The sequence below is a fragment of the Dromaius novaehollandiae genome, chromosome 24 (genome assembly GCF_036370855.1).
Source record: "Dromaius novaehollandiae isolate bDroNov1 chromosome 24, bDroNov1.hap1, whole genome shotgun sequence".
NCBI classification, from domain to species: domain Eukaryota; kingdom Metazoa; phylum Chordata; class Aves; order Casuariiformes; family Dromaiidae; genus Dromaius; species Dromaius novaehollandiae.
In genome coordinates this window covers 8,574,298-8,590,339 of record NC_088121.1, presented here as the reverse complement: position 1 = coordinate 8,590,339, position 16,042 = coordinate 8,574,298, and the positions used below count along the sequence as shown (strand labels likewise).

General features: G+C 45.1%; 1 protein-coding gene across 8 annotated transcripts in view; it reads left to right on the top strand.

The window, feature by feature from the left end:
* The window catches only part of ZBTB40 (zinc finger and BTB domain containing 40), a 42,048-nt gene that overhangs the window by 19,627 nt on the left and 6,379 nt on the right, over nucleotides 1-16,042 (top strand). For all 8 annotated transcript variants that reach the window (XR_010385036.1, XR_010385037.1, XM_026109029.2 and 5 more), the window contains 7 exons: nucleotides 3,299-3,491; nucleotides 6,867-7,003; nucleotides 7,444-7,642; nucleotides 9,023-9,156; nucleotides 10,148-10,316; nucleotides 14,566-14,973; nucleotides 15,484-15,690. Coding sequence is in view for 6 of the 8 variants with exons in the window: in XM_026109029.2 (XP_025964814.2) it covers nucleotides 3,299-3,491; nucleotides 6,867-7,003; nucleotides 7,444-7,642; nucleotides 9,023-9,156; nucleotides 10,148-10,316; nucleotides 14,566-14,973; nucleotides 15,484-15,690 (1,447 nt within the window). In the remaining 2 variants the exon portion in view is untranslated. The remainder of the gene's footprint in view (nucleotides 1-3,298; nucleotides 3,492-6,866; nucleotides 7,004-7,443; nucleotides 7,643-9,022; nucleotides 9,157-10,147; nucleotides 10,317-14,565; nucleotides 14,974-15,483; nucleotides 15,691-16,042) is intronic.

Below are 16,042 nucleotides of genomic sequence, written 5' to 3'. Positions count from 1 at the left end.
GCTGACCTTTTCTTCTGTTCAGACCCTCTTCCCGAGGGGGCTTTCTGCCTGACCGCTGGCTGAGCTATATGCTGACATCTCGGGGCTTTAGAGCATTGGGACTCAGTGATGAACACTGTTTGAAGTAAGGCAGTGCTCTTAAGTGACTACAGACCTCTCCACTCTGATTTCCCAGCCTGTCTCACCCCACCTTGCTATTCTTACTTTGCAAGGGTAGTTCCTACTTCCCTCTTGTGCCCATCCCTCCATCTCCGTGCTTCTGTCCAGCTCACGTTCCCCAACTCCTGTTATCTTTCCCTCTTTGCTTTTGTTTCTTTGTCTCCTTCTCCTGGGCTGCCCTCCCCATATTTTGGTTCCAGTGCCTAGGTGGTTTGAGGCTCACATTAAACTGCCCCGGAGGTAGGAAACAGGTTAATGACAGCATGAGCAACACTACTTGCTGTTGCAGGAGGAGCCTGAACTGTACGTGCCGGCGGGATGGAGAAGCCCTGCTGCATGCAGAAGGGGAGATTTTTCCTGATTGTCTCTCCTGGGTGTTGTCAAAATGGTAGTGCTGTATTCCCCCACTGCCTCGCTGCCAGGGCCATCATTTCTGTGCTTGTCAAAGTGTAGTGCAGAAACTTGCCTGGGAACATTAATAGGTTATACTATAAATTCTCCAAGAGGATGTGGTTCTTGTTGCCCTTTTGTGTTATCTTGAAAGGTGACTTCAAATGGAGTGATCAAGAGTCAGTTCAGTGTGAATTAAATGGAAGGGTATGCAAACAAGTTCCCTAACACAGTTTTGCCTATAAAAGGAGAGAGTTCTAGAAATGAGAGAAACTAATTAATGAGATCAGCTGCTCTAAAGAGCTCAGGAAGAGCTGCTGTTGGATTTTTCTCTTTTATGTTAAAGGTAGGAGAGCTATCTGAAGTTTGCATCCTCAACAAGAGGGGAGAATTTGTAGGAAAGGGTTACCAACTGGAGTGAATGAATAGCTCAGAGGAGTATTAGGAACCTATTAGAGAACCTGCAAGGAAAGGATGAAGCAGCTGACGGACAAAGAAACATATTTCAGAGGTTCAAAAATGTAGGGATGAAGCGAGACTTGCTGCAGGTCAAGCTGTTAGGCAGCACAAAATGTATTAAGACATGTAACAAACACTTCTTTGATCAGGTAAAGAAAAAGGGTAATGAAAGGAGAGGACCTACAAACTCAACCAGGGCCTTTTGAGAAGGGCTGTTGTACAGAGCCCAGGGACAAATCTAGGAGAGCTCTGGCACTGTGACAAGGAAATGGAAATTTGCTGCAGTTGAAGTGAAACCACAGCTCAAAAGTGCAAAGGGGGCACTGGCTCATCTCCACCCAGCAAACTGGAAGAGCTGACACACGTACTTATGAGACCAATGGCAAGGTTTATTACTGTATTTTTTCAAATTGGGAGTATCCCCTGCAGCTGGTGAGCAGGACACATACAGGAAAGGGGAAGCAGTGGTCCAGGCAACTAGGGCTATGGGTGCACTAGAATATGCCTTGGAACAAGGTGGAAGGTGCGTATTTTTGAAGCACTGCATGTAAACAAGAAATGGGATAAAATGTAATAAGGGTGTTCAAGTAAATTGTTTCTGCCTGACCTGGTATCTCTATTTGATGAGATAAAAATGGGATTTACTGCCTCAATCTAGACTTGAGCGAAGCATTTGAATTTCATGTGGGGAAATTGTTAAACTAGAGGAAGTGGTGGTATTAAAAAAAGGATGTAGCTAATGGGGTGATAACGACAGGTTGTGTTGAAGGCAGATCTATCAAGTTGGAGCAAGGTTGGTAGGGGGATTCACAGTTCTTTGCACTTGTTTAATGTTATCATTAATGTTATTGTCACAGATATCAAAACATGCTAGCAAAATTTGCTGGGGAGCAGAACAGGGAGCTATTGTCCGCATGGAGAAGGATCTGCTAATGGGAGAAGAATTATATAACTGGACAACTAAAAGAGTGAGAACTGAATGATATGATAGTATAAAGTGAAGGGCATGCATTTAGGTACAGTGACAGGAACTAACAATAAGACTTCATCTGAAATACTGTGTGCAGTCTAGCCTTGTTCAAAAAAGATGAATTCATATTGAAGTAGAGACAGATTTGCAATAGTAAGATCGGGGAATGGAGAAGCTATTTTACAAGAGAAGCTGCCTTATTTAGACAAGTAAAATGAAGACTGAGAGGGAATATGATCACTCTCTTATAAAGAAATTGGAGAGGAAGGGTGGGATAAACACCTCAGAGAGTTTAGAAGAGCTTTTTAAGCTGAAAGATAATGTTGGCATAAGAACAAATGGGTATACGCTGGCCATGAATAAATTTAAGCTGGAAATCAGAAGAATCAACAGGGGAATGAGACTGTGGAAGAGCTTGCCAATCAGAGGACAGGGAGCAAAAATGTAACTAGGTTTAGGACAGATCTTAATAATTTTATTAATGGGATTGTATAGTGTAGTGCTTGTGACAGCAGGGAACTGCACCAGTGACCTACAGAGTTTCTGCCAGCCCTACATTTTAAAAGCTTGGGAGCACAGTTTTTGCAGAGAGCAGGTCAAGCCTTTTTTGTGAACTCATTTTCCCTTGTAGGAACCTTCTATTTATGCAAGTTTGTTGTTTCATTTTGTTTTTTTTAAATGCACTTCAGTGTCTTCTTCTGGGACACCCCCTTCTTAGTCCCCACAAAGCCTGGATCTCTTTACTGACTGTGCTGGGGAGGCTTTAAACTGGCATACTAGAGCTTTTCCAACTACAGTGATTGCATCTCACATATGAAATGTCTTGTATGGCCAAGTCAGAAATAATCACTCAATAGGGTGCTCATTTAAATAATGAGATACTTGTTTTTTCTTTCCATTCCTCTCTTTCACAGACAAGCAGAAAAATGAGAGAGGAAAGGAAGAGAGACTGCCAATTGAAAGGAGTTTGCTAAAAATATTGAATGAGAAATTGTTTTGAATCTTGTCTTTAAGTCTTTTTTGCTTCCTTTGGGGAAAAAAAATGCTTTCTGTTTGTCAGCTAAGAGCTTGGCTTGATGGAAGAACTCACCAGGGTAGTTTTCAGGGTGACTGATGTCAGATGTATGTGGGACATGTTTAGATGTTCCAGTAACTAGCACCCCTTAACACCTCCCAGTTAAATTAATGGAAGCAGTGGATATGGGTTTACTGCAGTATTGTGTAACATGATACTGTTCCTGTTTCTCTGGGATTATTCAGATCTAGGAGTTTGTAGGAAGCTCTCACAGACAGTTTCTTGGCTGTTTCTCTGTGCTGTAGGTAGTTCTGGATTGCTGTGAAGGCAGCTCTCACAGGGAAGCCATGGAGAATTTGCTCAAGAAGGTGGATGAAGAGAAAACCCTGAAAGCTGAAAGTTTGATCAAACTCCTTGGGGCTGTGAAAGGATCATTTCCTGGTCTCCACCTTCTGCTAGACAACTTGGTGGCAACAGCAGCTGTCTCTGATGGCAAAGGTATCTGTACACTAAACTTTGGAGATCTAGGGGACTCGGCTCAGAGAATCGCCAGGAAGTTTGGACGCTTGTCCAGATTTCAGTGTGCTCTTGCAATCTTGCTCCCATATATGGGAATGGGACAGCCATTTTATGCAAACAAAAATGATCTGAGCAATGGGATAAGAGGATGTGCCAGCAAGAAGGTCCCTGCTTTGTAATGAAATGTGTGGTGTTAGATGGAAGCCTGTTGGACTCCTTAATTGAGCTGAAACTGATAGTATAGAAACTAGATGTCACATGTGGAGAAGAGAACTGTTCCCTCCCATGTCAAACTGCAAGTAGCTGTTCAGTTTTGAGTCCCTTACAAACTCATATACTGCTGTGTTTGATAAATAGAGCAGATTTTGCATAATAAACTCTTTACAGCTGAAAGCATCTTTCCAAACTTCATTTGATGTGTTGGTGACGTTAACTCAGTAGAGATGCTTCCTGGCTTAGGAAATGAATACCTAAAACTTCCCCAAACTCTCAAATGTCTTGACATTGAATACTGGCAGTGCCATGCCTCGCTGCTGTCCTTGTGAGTTCCTTTCTGTGACTAAGGGAGATAGCTAAGCTCTGGAGGGACTTCACTATATCTTATGAAGATGATTTCTGAGGGCACTTCATTGCCATTTTGGCCTCCTAGGGGAATTACTAGTGAGGTGAAGGAACTCCTTTTCTTCCATTAGCCCCTTGCACTGTAGTTTCCGTTAATATTAGGTGGTGGGATGTTACCCAGGTAGCTCGGTGGCTTTAATCTGTTCAGTGCCAAGGAGATGTTGTCTGGGCTGTGCTCTTCTCTTGGATCCAGGCAGCATTTCTCTGCATTGTGATCTTTTGAGACTCTTGGTCTCCCTTGTGGACCAGAGGGGACACTTAGTGTGCCCGTTAGACATCCTTATCTTGGGCAGGTAGTTCACCCTTTATTCTGGTGGGGTTTTATTGTTTGTTTCCTGCCTCTGATGGCTTGGGGACTCTGAGTCCCCACCTCTCAGTTACAGGACAGCATTGCAAGCTTGGGTGGGCTTAGGCGTGCCTCTGAGCAATTTAAGTAGTGGCAACTTTCACTGGCTCTGAAGTTGCTTAAAAATTAAAAACTGGATTAATGTGCAGCGAAATGTAAATCAGTGTTTAATAGAAAGCGAAACTGTGCTCATAATGCCGATAATTTCCTCTGTAGCAAACATTCCCGACAGGCAGTTTGCTTTGTCATTTGTTAAGCACGATTGCTTTCTTGAAACACCAAGCTCCCAACATGGTTAATTATCTAGTGGTAATACCCATTCCAAGGAGGAGCATTCCTTAATTACACAGAATTGAATCTACTTGAATTGAAGCTTGAGTAAACAGAAGCACAAATATTTCTTATCATGGAAATGAAGAGGGAGGGTAAGATTTGAGCCTCTGACAGCAGCCTGTGCCGGCTGAAGGGCTCTGCCTGTGCCGTAGTGCTAACGGAGAGGAGCTCATCTTGTGTAGCGGTGGAGGGATGTGCTGTGGTTGCCAAGCTCACCTTGGTAGGACAGTCAAGATAAGAGTGCCTTTGTAACAACTGAAATTTGTGTAATGAAATTGGAAATGTTCAAATGGGAAAAATATATTCATTTGTAAACTGTCCCCCTGATCTCTGTAGGGCTCATCCAAGTCCTAGCCTAAACCCTACTGAGCTAAACTGCTTAATGGGGCTCTCTTAGCTTCTCCCAGGGACTAGACCCATGTGTCCCCATGAAGTATTTGTCCAGGGAGTTTTTCATATTTGCTGAAAATCTTCCTCTGATTATTTCATGGACTGCTATTTACCTCCTTCACCACCTTGGAGAGCTTTCTCTTATTTGGCACTGTATGTGTTCCAGGTCCCAGGGACTTTATTTTCCTTTAACCAAGCTGTGTGTTTAGCTGCTTTCCTCCTAAGTAGTGCTGTGTGAATATTTGATCTTTCTGTTTGGTACTGAACCAAAATGATTCAAAGACCTAAGTACACAAACAAAAATTGCACGCAGATGTCTTAGATGAACAACAGTTTTATATTTTGGTTTCTTCTACCAAAGCAAAAAATACAACCTCCCATCTTCTCCTCCAATTTTGTAACTCCAACCCTGGAAAAAAAACATTTTCAGATTTATGTTTGGCAATTTCCAGTTTTATTTATCAACTAATTTGAGGATAAGCAAAATCATACATATTTCTGCTACACAGCGTATTTTTCCAAGTCTCTTCAACACCCTGCATAACGCTATTGCTCCTTCTTGGATTAGTCACACTTTTCATTGTGTTCTGACACTGTGGTGTCTACAAAGGATTGTGGTGTGACTTTGGATTCATTCTTTCTCAGTTCCATTAGGGCAGACCCAGCTTAGAATTAAATTTGGGAGGAAGGAGTAATGAGGTTAGAGTTGCATCTCTTTTGTGTGTGTGGGAAAGAAGAAGATGTTAGTGCCACTTTGCAATCAGAAGTCTGGTTTGTATAACATTTTCACCAAAGACAGCTCAGCCCCCTCGATTCTTGATTATCTTGGACCATCTGGGTGTTTGTCAAATGTTAGTGTGTTTGATAGATACAGTTGCGGAAGAGCGTGTTGCAGAGCTCCTTCGTAGCAGAGTGTATCAAAGACTCTACCTTATTGACCACGGTCTCTTTTGATGAAGCTGCAATTCATAGTCAGTAACAGGGTTTCTTTGCCAGGACATCAAAAGAGACTGAAGAACCTCTCAAGGTGCTGTCTTCACAGACAAGACCACACGTTTACCTGCTGTCCTTGGCTAAAACCTTAAGCCTTTCTCCTTCTGGGCTCAGACTTGAACTGAGACTTTGAAGATACTTGGATTCTCTGAAGGAAGCAAGAGATGTATTTCTGTGGACACAGAGGATACTCTGTATTCTCTTTATTTGATTAGAATAAGTTTTGAATGAGTGATAGCCCTTGGCTCAAGGAGTCTGAAGTGCCTGTGGCACTGTTCTGACTTTGTCACACAGGTGACCCAGTGCAATACCCACTGTTTCATTCTCCAGGCTCTGCCAGCAAAATGCCTTGCCTGACTCTCTACTCCAACACAACATTAGTGAGACATCTCAGACTTGGCCTGCAGCCTCCTCCTCTGGGGAAGCTCTTGTTTGCCTCAGTCTGCAGGAGTTTAATGGTGCAGACCAGTGCTGACAAGAATTGGAAAGTGTTTGTTGTGCTTATTCTGTGCTTGAATGTGAAACCAAGTGTCCTGAGTGTGAGGCTGCTTTAGTGACCCAGTGAGAACTGGCTGTCATGGCGTTTTCAGTTCCCCCATAGCTCTGAGCAGCAGGAACCTTTTGGGAAGATATTGCATATTGAGTTCTTATTTTGATTTGCTTTCATTAAGCCACATGGAGCCCGGAGGATTATGGGGGCAAACTGTTGAGACAATATCGAGAAAACTTTGCGGAGCTTCTCACAGATACCCAGACACTGCTGCAAGGGATCTCTGCTGCACAGAACCTAGCACCTGGTGAGAGAGAGGTAAGCGGTTTTGTGCATGTGTGTTAAAATACTGAGCTTTTATCCCTGATCTGTGCGCATGGTGTCCTAGGGACTTGATTTACTAGCTGTTGTGGCAGGGTTTTGGGGCAGTTCTCTCCTGCGGGACTCAAGTTAATGATTCCTTAGCATCCTGCAGCAGGAGCAAAGCAAAATAAAATAACACACATGAAGCTGAAAATCAGCAAGTAAGAATGTCTGGTTTCAGGACAGAGAGAGATCTTCACGTTCTGGAGTGAGCCAAAGAGGTGGCTGATGCATCTCTACAAAGGGCTAGATTTTGAAGCAGTCATTGCTTGAATCATATTGTGGGCCAGGAGGTAGAGGTTGGGTCTGAGGTGAGCCAAGGGGTCTTGGCTGGCGTGTGGCTGGGCAGATGGATGGAGGTCCCTCATTAGCGCCTCGCTGCTGGTCTTTTGAAGGTAATGGAACAGATTGTGAAGCGCGAGACTGGCTCAGGTGGTTTCGTCTCGCTGGTGTCTGCAGCGCTTGACGAACAGTCTCTGTCAGTGTCTGCCATTTGGCAGCTGCTCTTGGCTGTGCGAGAGGCCGAATTTCCACTGAACGTGCTCATGGAGGAGATCCAGAAAGAACCGGGCGCAGACTTTTTCTTCCAAGCAGGTAACGATCTCAGCCTCTGGGCCAGACTATTTGTCCTTGACGATCCCCCTTCCTGAGCCATCTCTGTTCTCCAAATGCTGTCAAAAGGGTGCTCGTTCATACCTCTTCCTTTCTTCAGCTGTAGATCTTGCAGATTCTTTCACACTCTCCTCTTTGGCTGCTGAAAATACTTTCCCCACAGACCCCACCTGGCACTCTTGTTTCATACCTTTCCTTTTTTTCCTTCCTCCCCAGTGTATGTCAAAACCTGCATCCCCTGTGAAATGAACAGTTGGATCAGACACTGGATAAGCACCCTCATTCACAAATGTGGCTGCTTTTTTTTGAGAGCTCTTCCTGGGGCTCTGTGTTTTACAGGGGTCCCTAAGGTTTTATAATGAGCAAATCTTTTGAGAGCTGGGAGGACACCTGGCTGCTCCTGAACTTTTTTCCTGTGTAGCTGCCATCCTGTTTTTTTCTGTGCTAAAATCCAACTTGAGAGAGTTCTTGAGGCTGAAGGTCCATCAGACTGAAAACATGGCTTAAATGGGAGGTCTGTGTGTGCAGCTTTTACCCTGCTGTCCCCAGAGCCTTGACCTGTGGCTGTGAGTTTCCCTGCCAGCTTTGAGCATCTATAATCACATTTTCCTGTTTTAAAATCTAAACTGTCCTTTTCCCTCCCATAATTGTAGAAATCTCACAAAAGCAAGAGGGATGCTTGCATTGATGGACACTATAGTAAAGGGGATGGAGGCTGTGCAGAATCCTGTTGTACATGTGCTAACCCTGTTGTCTCTGCTGCATGCTGGGATGCAAAGCTGGGATTCACCCGATTATGTTCAAATACCTGTGGCATAGTTGTCTCTATGCAGATTCTTCTTCTCCATCCTCTCTCTGGTCAATGCAGGAAAATCAGCACTTCTAGCAAACAGTTCATGTGACTTTTTTTATATGGCTGTTGCAGGATGAGGAATTGTGCCTAGAAATGCTTGTTTCTCTGCACATGACTAAGTTAAAATGGCATGTCTGAAGTTGGGGGAGAGAAGAAATCCTGCCCCAGAGGAGCGGGATGGGTCCTGGGAGAATCACGCCTGCTTTCTGAAGTTGTTAGTGTCTCTTTCAGTAATGTCCTCTGGCAAACCTGATCTTCCCACCCGAAGCTGGACAAATATTGCAGAGAGGTCTGTTAGATTTTTACCTGATTTCATGCTGGATGATGTCAGCGTTGCGATTAGTGTAACCAAAGCTTGCCCTCAGTTGTCCACCTTTTCCTGCTGCCCAAAGAAGGCACTTCTGTTCAGCTTCAGGAGTGGGTAGACAGAGCTTAACAAAACTAAGGCCTTTGGGCTTTCCTTGGCTTTTGTGTTTTGAAATGCCTTTTCTTTTTTCTCCCCTCGTTAGTGGCCACCAGTGAAAGCACAGCCATTGAGATCATACTGCGTCACAGCAAGCTGATCTCGGAGGCCATCAAGCAGCGAGCAGACCTGGAAGGCTTGGCTCCAGGGGAAGCGGGACTGACAGAAGCAGTAAAAGAGGTATGAGGGGATGACGCAGTGCATATCCTCAGCTGCCCTCAGGTCTGATGTGGCTCAGCGTGCAGACATAGCAGCATAGAGTACTCTGCCTGAAATCAAGTGACATTACTTAAGCCAGGGAAGACATCCAAGATTGGAGGTGCCCCTCTACTGAAGTGAGAGCATATCAGGTGTTTTATATAAACTGTGCAGGAATTGCTGGGTGTAAGAGGTTGCCAATGAGAGGCTGTTGTTTTTTTTTAAAAAACAAGTGGGTTGTCTGATGTAGAAAATACAGTCTGGCCCTGCAGGGGCACTGAAGTCTTTGCAGGGAGTTGGTTTTTCCTTTGAGTCGGTTGTCTTAAGACTTTTCTGATATGAGAATGAACCATTCCTAGAAAATGCAGCGAGGATGCCACTGCTGTGAGAGCTTGTCCTGTGATGTTGGAGTCTGCAGCAGTGTTTGCTCCTCGACAGTGGGCCATATTGGCTAGTAACTATTTGGTGAGCCTCTTCCTCCAAGCAGTTGCTCCTTCCTGCTCTGATTAGCTGCTGTTGTAGATGGGCATGCACAGATTCTCACCTCGGATTTCTTTGCAGTGACTGGCTCAGGGAGGGTTGGATTTGGAAGGGAGAGGAGAGACCGAAGGGAGTCATGTATGAAAGACAGGTTTACAAGTTAGCTAGAAGATCTTTACTGTAGGGCATTGAAAAAACTTTCCATGGAGAGGTGGTTGTAGGTGAGTCAATACCAATACAGAAAGTCCGAGAACTTCCTTTGTTGCAACTTTTTAAATCCTGAAATACTCTGACTTCATGCAGTTATAAACTATGGCATATGTGAATGGAAGGTCATGGACCTGTATAGAATGGGATTTCTTTTCTGGTTTCTCAAAGGAGTTTCCCAGCAGTATAGATGAAACAGAGGAAGCACGACCACCCCCAGACCTTCCCTACCCATCAGAGCCCAAGTTTTCTATCATATGACACTTTCTTCTTTTTACTTCTCTAGCTGCTAAGTATTTCTGCTCAAAAAGAGAGCTCAGAGGCCTCCTTGAAAGCAGCTCTGAGTACAGCACAAGAGAAGTCCGTCCCAGCCATCAAGATCTGTCAGCTGCTATGCAATGTTCATGAGTCTTTCCCAGACCTACAGCCAGTGATGCAGGAGCTAGGGCATGTGGGTAAGAAATGCACAGACTTTGATCCTTGCATAAGCTTTTAAATTCATTTATGGGAGTTTTGGGCAATTTGAGTTGTAGAGGAACTCAGTGTCCTTGAGGTCTGAGACAGTCTCACAGAACTGCTCCCTTGTCAGGTGTCTGGGTGGTACTTAAAAGAGGATTCACAAGGGCGATCTCTGGGTCCAAGCTGTGGATGCTTTTTCCTGCTGCTATAGTGCCCCAGATAAGTTTGTTTGTTAGGTCATGGAGACCAAAAAAGACCACATACTGGTATTCTTTAACTGTTTGCACGATTCTCCAGCCCAGACTTTGCTCTAGATATATTTTAACAGCTTAATCACATAATTTGTATGTATGTTGGCTTATTTTTCAGCCTTTAGATCCTTAATATGTGGGGTTTCTTTGTCTCCTCCTGTCTGCATCCTTTTGGATCTGCATCAATTTGTACTCATATTATAATCTGTTGACCATATCTGTGTGTGCATGGATACTTCACAGGCTGATTGCAGAAAGCTTACATCTGAGCGTGCTTCTCTTGTGGAAAGGTGACAGTCCTGTAACACAGTGACAGTGCTGTTTGAAGTTCTGTGTTCTGAGCTAATTTTCTCACGGTGCCTTAATTTGGCCTTGCTATATATACACTTTGCAGGGCAAATGGTCCCCTGGGAGGGTCCCATAGCAGTGGGGGAGTGTTGCATACTGTACCAGTTTGGCAAAGGTATGAGCAAAACAAATGCAGATAGCGATTTGGTGAAATCTAGAAACAAATGCACAGCAATAACAGTGTGAGACACTGCCCTGAGCTGTGGGATGCTTCCAGCTGAGCTAAATTGTAGCTCTGCCTTCATCATTTGAAGGAAGGATGCTTAATAGAATTTGGTACTTTAATGAAAAAGGTAACAGCCAGGAAACTAATGGAGGGTTTCTGTCCTTTTAAAAAGGATGTCCACATACATGTTCATGGCATCCTGTTTCCCAGCACATCCAGGTACAGATTCTTTGGACTGCAGAGTTCACTGGGATGTGTGTGGTCTTGTTCTTTTCATCAAAGAACAGATACCGGTTCAGCTCAATCCATCCCTATTTGCTTATGGTGCCAGAGCTGCTTAGCTCATGGTGGTGTGTGGAAATATTAGCAGATGTTTAGGTAGTCTGAGTAAGCAGCTTGTTGTTAATGTCTTGTCTTTTTTGAGGGGGTAGGAAGTTTACGTGTTTTGTCAGAAAATTTGGGCCTGGACCATGATCAATTTTCGTGAATGAACATAAGCCCTTCTGGCTTTGAAACTTGCTGTCATTTCATGTCCTTCAGTTGACAAGCTGAGGAAATATTTGCTGTGTCCTGGGAAGGGGCAGAGAGAGAGCTGCCATTCATTAGTTTGCCTTCATCCTTGAGCAACTGGGAAACTGAGGTTGGTAGAAGGGATCAGGTTATTCAAAACAGTGCATGTACAGAAGAAACTAAGGATTGCGCTTGGTACTCTAGCTGTAGAGCTTCGAGGGAATAGCACATGCTCTGCTCACCTTCCTTCGACTTCTTTATGTATATTATATGGCCTTAACAGTCTCCCTGAGAGATCTGCTGTGCTGTAGAGCCAGTATTTGCACCCAGTTCAGATCTAGATCCTCTCCAACTGGAGAAGAGGTGTCACCCGTCCAAATGGCTCCTTTGGCTGGCCATGGCTCTAACGAGGGTATTCAGACAAAAGGTGGTTTCTTTCTTTCTACCATTTCTTCTATCCCCTGATGAAGCTGCAGTTGCCTGCATCTCTTCCCTTGACCCTGTCTGACTGTGTGATGTGAACACAGAACGGCTGATGCCCTGGGACTTCAGTGGAAGTAAGGCAGCAAAAATTGTATGTGCTCATGAATGTGTTGCACATCCTAGTTCCTGGACACCTTGCAAGGCTTACCAGCGAGGGACCTGGGGAGTCGGCTAAATTGCTCTGGCAGATGCCTGCTTCTCTGGCACCAATATCAAAGAGCAGACTGCTGTTACTAAGCGTCTTTGCAGGGCTTCAAGCCAAAGAGGTGTTGAGACAAAATCAAGCAAGAAACAACATCAAAACCAAGAGTTCTGGAAAACTGTTTACCTGGCCAAAACATATATTTTGTAGGACGTGTCCAGAGGAGGGTTGCCAATGACCAGCCTTTTGGCATCCTACAGATCTTTAAATTGAGCTTCCATATCTTAATTTCTAGGCTAGCCTCAGCTCTGAATTCACTGCTTACCAGCCCTGAATGTTGCAGGTCGCTTCATGGATCAACAGTCATGTGGCTCTTGGTGTGAGTTATGAATGATGGCTGAGGGTCTTTTGAGGAACGTGAGCTTCCCCTTTAAACAGATGAGCCCTTATATTTCTGAAAGATGTATGTGCAACATGGAGATTCATACTGTTTACACTTCCAGCATTTTACATCTCTACAGCAGCAAAAAAAAAAAAAAAAAAAAAAAAAAAATTCCGATACCTAATGTAGGTGACCTGAATCATCCACAAAGCACCAGAACTCCTCATGGAGGAAACTATCTGCATCTACCCCCATCCATGGTCAGCATCATCGAAGTGATGGGTTGGCTTCTTTGGGGAGTATGAAAGCAAGTTGATTGGCTCTTCCTCATGTCACTTCTGTAGTTGGAGCACTTTCATTGTTGGCAATGATGAGATTTAGTGATTTCCACCATTTTCACAGCCTCCTCACTAACCAGCTGCTTTCAAAGTCTCTGTAAGGTCTAAGCACACATGCCATGGCTAGTTAGGTTCATGAGTCCCTGAAACTGTTAAATTGAAGGGCCTGAAAGCAAAATGCCATCCTTCCCTGTAAAGGAGTCTAGTCACAGATGCCTCCACACAGGTTGGCAACCATTTGAATGACCTTCAACACAAGGTAGATGCAAAGGGGTAGCTGGTTCCTAGACTTTTAAGCCATGACTTGGATGCACACACATACTTGGGACCTATGCATCCTTGCCCCTGACAAATAGCACTGCAGAAACATCCCCATGTGATCTTTTGGGGCACGTATCCATCAAAGATGGAAGATACTTTGAAGATCCATTTGACACTAAAGTCACTTTTCTTGTAGTGCTTCTAACAGCTTTATCCAGCTGTATATTGTTTGTGTTCCCGAACAGTGCTATCACAGGTGTAAGAGCACAAGGATTGTGTGAACTCTTGGCCCATTGGAGTCCATGGCAAAACTCCTTTTCACTTCAGCATGACTCAGATGCTACCAATGTTGCCATGGCAGTTCTGGGCATTTCCTTTCCCAGTTTCCTTGCTGTTCATATCTTCATCCACATTCATCCTTCCAAGCAAGATGAGTCTCTTCAAAGTTCAGCATTTCTGGGAGGTGGTCTTTGTTTAGATCAGAAAAACTTGCAGTGTCAGTTATAGGGATGTGGAGATGAAAGATGTGAATTATCTTGACAGAGAGTAAACAGGAAAGTAGTCTTCATTACGGTCTGTTTTTCTTCCTTGACATATTCCACGGTTGGTGTGCTACCACTTGATATCCTAAGGTTTCAGAGTCAGCAGTCTGTTTAAAACATGTCAACTGGTTTCTAGTCGTTTGGAAACTCAGGCCAATATCACTCTGCAGGAGGGAGGGCACTTTACTGAGTTCTTCCCAGAACTAAGAAGGGAGAAATGAAGTTTTGCAAGCACAGGCTGAATTTCCTGTGCCTTGGCAAAATGAGAAGTCTGCACTGGTTTCCATGGCCACACAATTGCATGGTTCTCATTATAGCGAAGAAGCCAAATATATCTGTTTGTATTTTGATTTCTTCCATACGTGCATTCCCTGTGGGTCTCTTCTGTAGACTGAGCTCCTAGGTGAATTTTCCAGCTTGTGTTTTGAGATGGCGTTACAGGGACTCAGAAGAGCATTAGACTTTGTAAGAAGTGAATGTAATGAGCGATTTAAAATACCTCAGGGCCCTAACCAGAAGACTCAAAAGGGTTGTAGCAAGATTATGGCTTCTCTTTGAAAGAGTTTGCGTTTGAAAAGTGTTTCTGAGATTTCTTGTAATTAGCGGATGGATATCCACTCTCAATGGCAGGCTGAGTGAGACTATCATACCTGAGGCCCAGATCTTCAAACATTTAAGCACAGCCATAGCTTCATGTGTTTGAGCAGGAGGCAGGCACTTGAAAGCAACAGTTGTGTAGGAGCTTTCAGGAGAGAGGAGACCGGGGAGGCAGGTGACCAGTATTCCTGATCAGCACTGAAAAAGGAGGTCCTTTTTGCACAGGGCTCCTGACTGAGGGAAGCGGGGAGAAACCTGGGATCAGGAAGTGGAAGGTGAACAGTGAATCCCAAGTGGAAGCTCTGGACAAAGAGGAGGACAAGGCGGGAGGTGCCGGGGCCAAGGAGGCGAAGGAACCCCGAGAGAAAGCCGCTTCCAAGAAGAGTTTTGTCTGCAAAGCCTGTGATAAGAGCTTCCACTTTTACTGCCGCCTAAAGGTGCACATGAAACGTTGTCGGGTGGCCAGAGGAAAGCAAATCCAGTGTAAGGAGTGCAATGAGGTCAAAACAACAAAGAAGGAACTAGAGAAGCATCAGCTGGAAGCCCATGGGGCAGTGGGGACAGCCAAGAAGAAGAAGAAGCGGCTCCCTGTGACGTGTGACATCTGTGGCCGAGAGTTTGCTCATGCCTCAGGTAGGGTTAGCAGGGATGTTTGCTGTAGGACCCTATGGACTTGGGTGGTGGGGAGGCGGCCAGGGCAGTATAGTAACATGATAGTCTGAAATCTTGCTGCCCTCCTCCCCCCAGCTCTGCGTGGGAGAAACGCAGCTCAGCTCATTTCTCCTGCCCCACTGAGCACAACCGCTTTCTGATTAGTTCTTCCATAATTGGTTTTCCACATGGCTCATCAAGGAAAAGTTGGGCTACTGGCAAACTTAAAAGCCTCCAAAAATAATCATGCTGTTCCAGTTCTTCGGCTGATTTAGCAGGACCAGTAACAAGAGTCCAGGCCTTTCACCCATCCTATGGCTGGCTCACAGTGCTGTAGTGCAGCACTGCCCGGGGGTCTGTGGGCTTTCCCTGCTGGGTAAATCTGTCCCCCTCAACAGGAGATGCTTCTCTAGCAGGGTCAGGTAGGGCCGGAACTGTGTCCCTGTGTGAGGCATTAATGCCGCATTGGTGTCCTGCCCGCTCCTCCTCCAGGAATGCAGTACCACAAGCTGACGGAGCACTTTGACGAGAAGCCTTTCTCCTGTGAAGAGTGCGGGGCCAAGTTTGCAGCCAACTCCACGCTGAAGAACCACCTGCGGCTCCACACCGGGGACCGTCCCTTCATGTGCAAGCACTGTCTCATGACCTTCATGCAAGCCTCGGCCCTAGCCTACCACACCAAGAAGAAGCACTCTGAGGGTGAGCCTTGCCTGTGGGCCGGTGGAACCTGGTGCCGTGGCTAGACTACAGAGCATGGCTTGCTCCATCCACGCCTTCCTACCCTGCTTTTCTCATCTCTCTCTGACAGCTGACTGCTTTATCAGCCTCTCCCCATCCTTTGTGGAAACCCTTGGCAGCAGTGTGCTCACAGATTGTCTTAACCTGTATGTTTTCGGCTGCTGTCCCAGCTCATTCCCTGCTCTGCATCTCCCCCATCCCATCTTTCCAGGTTTTCCCATTAGCCACCCAGTTAGTGTTTTGCTCTCAGTTAAGTGGATCTGCCCCTTTCTCTGCCTTGTTTGCCTCTTGACTAGCTCCACTCTGTCCCCTC